The sequence below is a fragment of the Brassica rapa genome, chromosome A03 (assembly GCF_000309985.2).
Source record: "Brassica rapa cultivar Chiifu-401-42 chromosome A03, CAAS_Brap_v3.01, whole genome shotgun sequence".
Lineage (NCBI taxonomy): Eukaryota > Viridiplantae > Streptophyta > Magnoliopsida > Brassicales > Brassicaceae > Brassica > Brassica rapa.
In genome coordinates this window covers 21,657,524-21,665,613 of record NC_024797.2, presented here as the reverse complement: position 1 = coordinate 21,665,613, position 8,090 = coordinate 21,657,524, and the positions used below count along the sequence as shown (strand labels likewise).

Sequence of the window (8,090 nt, the reverse complement as noted above, 5' to 3'; positions counted from 1 at the left end):
TTTGTGACACATGAACAAAAGTCAAATCACAAAACAACAAAACACAACTCAAAAATCAAAAGAATCAAACAAACGTAACTTAGTCATCAAGTGAATCATCGAGCAAGACAAAAACGAAACGAAACCATTATCAAAAAAAAAAAGTGGAGACTACCACAGAATTAAGAAACTTGGTTTAGATTAAGGAATTATCACAAAATTATTTTGAGAAGTCTCAGAAAGTAGAGAAGAAGAAATTAGATGAGTATGATTTAGGTCTTCCAGTTTGATTGATAAGTTTTTTTAGGTTTTGTTCAAGATTGAAGGCTGTTTGGGGGAGTGGAAACGACTGCAGGAGCCGAGGAGATACCGAGGTTTGAGACAAAACATTAAGTGACGTGCTGTAACTTGAAGTCTTGAAGCACGCCTATTTGTGTTTTTTCGGTTCCATTAATACCCGTTCGGGTATCGGGTCTTACCCGGATCCGAACCTGTACCCACGGGTCTATGAATAAAATATCCAACAGGTTAATCTACACATACTTGTACCTGTACCTGGACCTGTGATTTCGGGTCGGTTCCGGTTCGGGTTTTCGGGTCCAGGTTAAAATGCCCAGGCCTAGAAATAATATTAACCCGTAAATATCTTGGAACTTAACACAAGAAGACAAAGCTGAGTGGGGGAAAATAGCACTTATTCACTGTTTATGAGAAAAAAATAAGGAAAGGTGTTTTCATTGTTTTCGTTACTTACAAAAATAGTTCTATGCAAAGGCAACTAATTAGTAGCATGTGGACCATCATCACAAGATAATATTTGAAAAAGAACAAAAAATGTTGAGAAATTTACTTTAAAGACAAAGAAGAAGAAACTGTAAAAGCTTACCAATTGAAAAAGTTATGAGCATCCGTGTGTAAACTTTGACACGTCTAATCATATTATTCCCACCTAATAAGTACCTTGTACAACAAGGGGGCAGTTGCCACCACATAAATATTAAAAACAAGCCTAAATGCATATGATTAGTGAAGATTTACTAGCTTACTTGGTTAAAATGAATTATTTGCCCCCACTCAACCAAGGTTCAACTCTCTTTATGCTCCATTTTTTTTAATGTTTTTCAGTTTTTGACGTAAAATTATTTTCTGCCCCCATTAAAATTATTTTCTAGATCCGCCAATCTTATAAAAAATAAATACTCTACACAAAATATCTGTATAGCATCATCTCATCAGTATATTATTGATATTTTAATATAGTTAAATTATATAATTAAATTTGAAGTTCAAAAATGTAGCCACTATTAAGATATTGTATGATTAGAGTTTCTGGGGAGTTTTTGACAAATCTTGAAATGGAAGATGTTTCAGTTTCTCTTTCTTTTTCTATTTTTATTATTTTTGGTGAAATGCTCACTAAAAATATCAATAGAGGTGCTGTTAAAGTGCAAATCGGACTTATACTTTTCTTAAGCTGTATTGTTCCAAAATTAGATATGAAAACCTCCATTAATTTTTGGCTTTTCTCCAAATCTGTACTGATGAACATATCATCTAAAAGGAATTAGGAATATCATTATTTTTAACTTTTTAGTAACCAATCAGGAATATTTTGTATTTTCAACATATAGTAAATTAATAGAAAGAAGAACATGATTGTCAGGTTGCTATTGCTCCAATCAATTTATTTTATTTTATTTTTTTTGAAAATACTCCAATCAATTTATGCAACAAACAAAACAAAATGAGGGGTTTTCAGATCTTACCTCTCTCTCCTAACACATATTTGTAGTTTAAAACATTTTGATATCTTTTTTCATCTTCACCAAATAATAAACTAAGAAGAAGAAGAAGCAAGTTCAAGCACCAACCGGCTTTAAAGCATCTATTATCTCCTTACCTGAAAAGGAAAGTTAAAAAACTTTTTATTTTTCATTTACTTTGTTCTTTGTCCAAGAGTTTAGTGTTGATTGTGTTTGAATCTTGCAACAGATCAAATCCTGTTTCAGAAGAAGAAGAAGAAGAGATATGGCAACTTATTACAAAAGTAGTGGCTCAAGTGGCATTTATTCTGAGTTTGTCCCTGGCAACGCAATGATCTACACGAATCCTGCAGTTTCTTACTTTCCTGGAGAAGCTAACAATGTCTCAGCTTCAAAAGAGATTCAAGTACTGTCTAGTTACGGTGAAGAAGCTTCACACGTGGTGGAGATTCAAGATTCTCGTTCTTGGAGAGATCAAGAAGACAGGGCCTGCTTCCCGGTGATGATGCGTCCCACCACGGGACAGGGACTGTCCCTTGGCATCAGCTCGCAGATTGAGACACAAGTTGTTTCGGGCTTTCACAACTCAAAGTATCTCGAGGCTGCTCAAGAGCTTCTGGATGAAGCTGTTAATGTTAAGAAAGCTTTGAAGCAGTTCCAGCCGGAGGGAGACAAGACTGAAGAAGACAAAGAGAAGAATCTTCAAGAATCAATCACTAACCCTGACTTACCTCAAGCAGAGAGACAAGAACTACAGAACAAGTTGTCTAAACTCTTATCCATATTAGACGAGGTAATAACCCATACTCTTTGCTCATAGTGATTAGCTCTCTTGATAATGTGTGTGTTTGTCTAAAAGGTGGACAGAAGATACAAGCAGTATTACCATCAGATGCAGATAGTTGTGTCATCTTTCGATGTAATAGCCGGATGCGGAGCAGCTAAACCATACACGGCTCTTGCGCTTCAGACAATCTCAAGGCATTTCCGTTGCTTGAGGGATGCAATATCAGGACAAATCTTGGTGATAAGGAGAAGTTTAGGAGGAGAACATGATGGATTAGATGGGAGAGGAGTTGGTATAAGCAGGTTAAGGAACGTTGATCAAAAGGTAAGGCAGCAAAGAGCGTTGCAGAGGTTAGGAGTGGTGCAACCTCACGCTTGGAGGCCTCAGCGCGGTCTACCTGATTCCTCTGTTTTGATACTCCGTGCTTGGCTCTTTGAGCATTTCCTCCACCCGTAAGTCTCTTTACTACACTTGTGAGTGGTTGATTCATTGTCTGAATGAGTTTTTTTTTCTGTTTTGTAAACTGTTAACTTAGTTATCCAAAGGATTCGGACAAGATCATGCTAGCTAGACAAACAGGGTTGAGCAGAGGCCAGGTACTTATTGTAGTGTATTTTCTCTCATTCAAATGCTTTTTGGTTTGTTGTGTTCATTCTTTGTTTGGATGATTGTGTTGAAAGGTGTCGAACTGGTTTATAAATGCACGTGTGCGTCTATGGAAACCGATGGTGGAGGAGATGTACAAGGAAGAGTTCACAGACGCATTGGAGGAGAATGTTACCAACTTGTCTTCCGGAAACAACAGACTAGCAGAAACCACCGAGTCTCAAGAACAGCAACTCGTGTCTAGTTCCAACAACGGTGGGGCAAGCACTAGCACGGTGGCACGTGGTGGTGAAGACCGGCTAATGATGATCACCGAGATGACAAGAAATGGTAGTGGTGGGATGTCTTTAACATTAGGCATTCCGGACAACTACGAGAATAGTTTCCAGTACTTAAACTCTGGCAACGGCCAGCACCGGCTAGGCTCTTCACAATTGTTGCAGGATTTTGTAGCTTGATGAAAGAATACAATAGAGAGAGAGAGAGGGGTGTAGTAGTAATTATATTCTTTTTGTGGAAGTAAAACCATCAGATGAATTAAGAGGAAAATAAGGCCAAAGGGTTTAACATCAAAAGAACACTAGAAGCTCTCTACTTTATGAAACAAAACCACAAGCATGTCCAAAAGATTCAACAATCTTTCATAAAAGAGCAAAAGGAACTACCCGAAGTTAGTCTTATTGACAGGTTTCTAAAACCTAAAGCATGTCTAAAGCCACAAGAACAAGTTTCCGTCAGCAATTGCTTCGGTTTACCTGAATAAAAGGAGCATTGAGCAAGTTATATATTAACAGAGAGAGAGAGAGATGATGATGAGTTGATGACTTATGTTTAAATCTGATGTTACCTTTTGTAGAGAACTCTTATGTCTTCACGTAAGGCAGGACTTTCAAGGAACATATCACCAGCATCATCCACATCGATTGTCTCTACCTCAAAGTTCCTGAATCCACAGTACTCATTCCACTCGAACCACATCTTCGAGATGACTTCCTTTTTGAAGCAAGTGTTGTGATCCTCTTCCTCAGGTGATGACCCAGCTATCAATCTGTACGCATGCACTTTCTTCGTCTGTCCTGGTCTAAAAGCTCTCCCTATCGCTTGCCGTGTCACTGAAGGGTTTAGAGGCACATCAAGAATCAGAATCCGAGATGCTCCAACCAGAGAGATACCTTCTCCACAAGCTCTTATCGAACCGAAGAACACTTTGGCGTCTGGCGAATTGTTGAACCTCTCCATAGACAACTCACGCTGCTCAGAGCTGGATTCTCCTGTAAGAACAAACACTTCTTTCCCTAGCTTCCATCCCTTAGCTAGAGCAGCTAGTCTCTCAAGAAACTTCAGAGGCACGAGATACTGGCTGAACACCAAGAGCTTCTCACCTGCTGAGTCACACAGGTCTATCAAGTTTAGGAAGAACTTCGCTTTCACGCCTTCATTCACATCTAGCTTCTCTAGCATCTCGTCCATTGTTGTATCAGAGACGTTATCCGTCTTTTCAGAGAAAGCGTTTAGCTTCGGATGAAGGTAAATCGCACTCCCCACAGCTGAGACCTTGAATTTCCTTTTCTCGCGCCTCAACTTCTTCACTTCAGTCAACTGCCTTGGAGACAGATTGAGAACCACAGTGAAATCATCAAGCCCAGGAAGCTCATCTAAGAAGTCTCCTTTATAGTAGTGAAGCACCTTCTTTGTCATCTCCCTCAAATCTTGGATCATGTTGATTTTCATCTTGAAATCCTGGCACTTCTGCAGCGTGTGCTCCACGATCTCGTTGAAAGCCGCGGATACATCTGAACTGCCTCCCAGATGAGACCTGACATCGGATATAGGAGCACGACTCAAGATCCTTTTAACGATAGACTTGGAGGTATCCAACTTGAGGAACTTGGGTCGAACCAGGTTCAGAATGTTGAAAACCTCCTTTACGTGGTTCTGATAAAGCGTTCCTGATAGAACAACTTTCCTTGGTGTTTGGACTTGAGCAAGGGACTGCAGTACATTCGTGTCCTCGTTTCTTGGAGTGTGTCCTTCATCCAAAATGAGGATCGAGGGTACTTTCAGCAATATCTCCTGGCAAGAACGTGAGTCGGTACTTGTATCATCACAGACAATGGTTGAGAACTGCTTGTACCCGAGAAACAAGATACTCTTCTTCTCCATCCACTGTTTCAATATAGCCAGCTGCTGTGCACGGTTCTCTGCTTTAGCACTGTAGAAGTCAAGAAGTGGAATGTCTTCGACTTGCCATCTCACAAACTCTCTTTTCCATGTAGACAAAATCCCCTTTGGAAGCACAACCAGTGGCTTAGCCTGAGGATACTTTGCAAGGAAGCTCTGCATGAAACTGATGATCATGAAGGTTTTTCCAGAACCTGGAGCATGAGCCATGATACAACCACCAGGCTCATCTGCTACTAAGTTGCTGCAAAGGAACTGGAACCCTTCAATCTGATGAGGCTTCATCTTGTTTGCATGCGTTGGATGAGCAGAAAGTCCACCTATCATCAGCCCTTCTTCAGATAACTTGATCTCAAAATCTGATTCCCCAAACTTTTTCATCCGAGCTTCAGAAGCATATGTTCTCGTGCTTCTTTTCGCCTGCAACAAAACAAGTTGTCACAACTAAGCATCAAGAAACATACTTTTCCATCAAAGCAGAGAATTGCATAGCATAAGAAGAAAGATACTTACTTTGCTGAAGTTCACATCAATGATGTCTAAGATGCTTTTGTCAATAACTCCGCAGACACGGCAAACATAACCCATGTCGTCCTTCAGTATAAAGGAGTGCTCACAGTCTTCCACTTCATCAGTCTTTGATTCATTACGTGAATTATCTACATCCTACACGTTGAAAGTGATCTCAATGAACAAAAGTGACAGCACAAACCATAACATAAAGACTAAAACGAAAGGAGACTTCACAACTACCAATTATATCAAAAAGAGCACTAGAAACACTGCAATGACATACCTTGGAACACACTATTGACATAGCCATTTCACTCCAGATATTACCAAGATCCTCATCTGCTGCTTCAGACTCATCACCACTTTCATCTTCCTCAACGCCCACATAGACACCCTTATCATTGACCACACCATTTTCAATGGCAAGAACCTTTTCTCTCTTCCTTTCTTTGTCAATAGCCATACCGTTTTCTAAAGCAAGGAGGTTACCTCTGCTACTTTGCCCCTCCTGCAAAAAAAAATTACAAAACAAGAAAAGATCAATACAGAGGCGACAAGCATTTAACTAGACTTATCCCTTAATGGAACTCACCACCAAGGCCGTAATGGCACAAGACATCTCCTTCCCCTTCCCCAAAACAACCTCCTCAAAAGCAAACTGCGGAGTCACAAGCTGCACATCACCTTGACTCTTCTGATGCTGCACAAGACTTGACTGAAACGGATACTTAGGCTTCTCACTCTCAACACCCTCATCCTCATCATCATCAGAATCAAGAATAACAATCTCAGTGGAAGGAACCACACACAGAGCTTTCTCAGTACCATCACCACCATCCAAGTCGATGACAGAATCCAAAGCCAGCTGATTCTCCAAGCTCACAAGCTCCTCCTGACCATCGTCTGCTCCAAACACAGTATGTGCCAGCGAAGGATAAAGCCAGACGCAACGCTTCACGAGCTCCATCCTCAGGTTAGCCACCTCTTCCAACTCTTTGGTGACGCTCCCGAACTTGCCGCCGTCTAGAGCTTCGAGCATGTTGGTGACGGCAAAGGGGTGAGAAAAGTCGGTGACTTTCGATGAGTTTCGAAGCCGCTTTGCCTCGGAGGCGAGAGAGAGTGCATCGTCAGGCTTCCTTTTGCGGTGACCTGTCGTCATCGATCAGACATGCATTCAGTGAAATTGGAAACCTAAATTGTTGTTATTGTTACATTTGAGTAGCGAAATCGAAAAGTGAGAGGGGATTGAGGAGAGACGTTATACCGTTAGAGGTGGGTTGGAGAATCTCCATGAGAAGGATCAAGGAAGCAACAAGCAACCCAGACTGAACTTTTTTTCCCGTCGCCTCTGAGAAATTTTATGGCGATTTTTTATTTTATTTTCTTGGCCATAATTAATTAATATGAGAAGTTGGTTTATTGAAAGCATCGATTAACCGGTAGACAATAAACGGTTTGAGTTCTGCCTTATTTGAGTCATCTTGCTGATTTCCAACTGGCTGATGACGTGGAAAAGGTTAAATTGTTCTTTATTTGAGTCATCTTGCTTATTTCCAAAAAAGTTATATTTTCAAAATTTTAATATATATTTAATAAAATAATATCAATTATATAATAATCAGTTGTGTTTATTAATATTATTATTTCAATGTAGTTCGAGTTGGTAAACTTAGATATCCAGAGATTTATATTCACATACAGTTAGATGGTTATATCACTAATTGGGTATCAAATTGTTGGTTGTCGCTTGATGAACGTAAAAAGACAAACTAATAATAAGAATAAACTGGACTTGCTTTGTTCCATTGATACGCATCAGTTACTCAAATAACTTATACATGTCGAGACTCGAGAGTCGGTCAAGCAATTATATTAAAACCAATAAGAAAATTACATAATATTCACAATGTTAAATATACACTCCGAAGATATGATCCAATTGTATATTCGCCAATACCAATGACTGACAAAAAAGGGATAAAAATAATCATACAACCTACTTATATACAAAAAATCTAAAACTCAAAAGTGATCAAGCAGTTAGGGAAGGAGTCCCTACTGCTACATAAAGATTCGGAAAAATCTTAAAATCTTTATTGTTAGCAAATAGTAAAATACATAATTTGTTTGATTATCATCAATCTGTTTCCCTTTTTTATTTGTACGCATCAATCTGTTTCCCTAAAGACCATCTTTACTGGAGGGTCAGCCACAAATGGCCACCAATTTCAGTTGCCATCCAATGAAATAATTATATGCAA

The 8,090-nt window shown here is 39.5% G+C and overlaps 2 protein-coding genes across 3 annotated transcripts; one reads left to right on the top strand and one right to left on the bottom strand.

Moving 5' to 3' along the window:
• The first annotated feature begins 1,661 nt into the window (after positions 1-1,661).
• LOC103860455 (BEL1-like homeodomain protein 7) lies at positions 1,662-3,676 on the top strand. Of its 2 annotated transcripts, XM_009138058.3 has the most exons (5): positions 1,662-1,887; positions 1,972-2,535; positions 2,602-2,981; positions 3,065-3,125; positions 3,210-3,676. In XM_009138058.3, exons 2-5 carry the CDS (start codon positions 2,008-2,010, stop codon positions 3,591-3,593), a joined length of 1,353 nt encoding a protein of 450 aa, XP_009136306.1. In that variant the 5' UTR covers positions 1,662-1,887; positions 1,972-2,007; the 3' UTR covers positions 3,594-3,676. The 2 variants fall into 2 exon arrangements, with proteins under 2 accessions (XP_009136306.1, XP_009136305.1); XM_009138057.3 differs by having other exon boundaries at positions 1,718-2,535.
• LOC103860454 (protein CHROMATIN REMODELING 35) lies at positions 3,669-7,861 on the bottom strand. The gene is made up of 6 exons (XM_009138055.3): positions 7,094-7,861; positions 6,422-6,978; positions 6,113-6,337; positions 5,830-5,982; positions 3,983-5,736; positions 3,669-3,890 (listed from the first exon to the last, which is right to left on the bottom strand). The coding sequence occupies exons 1-6, from the start codon at positions 7,119-7,121 to the stop codon at positions 3,887-3,889; spliced, it is 2,721 nt and encodes a 906-aa protein (XP_009136303.1). The 5' UTR covers positions 7,122-7,861; the 3' UTR covers positions 3,669-3,886.
• Positions 7,862-8,090: the final 229 nt, after the last annotated feature.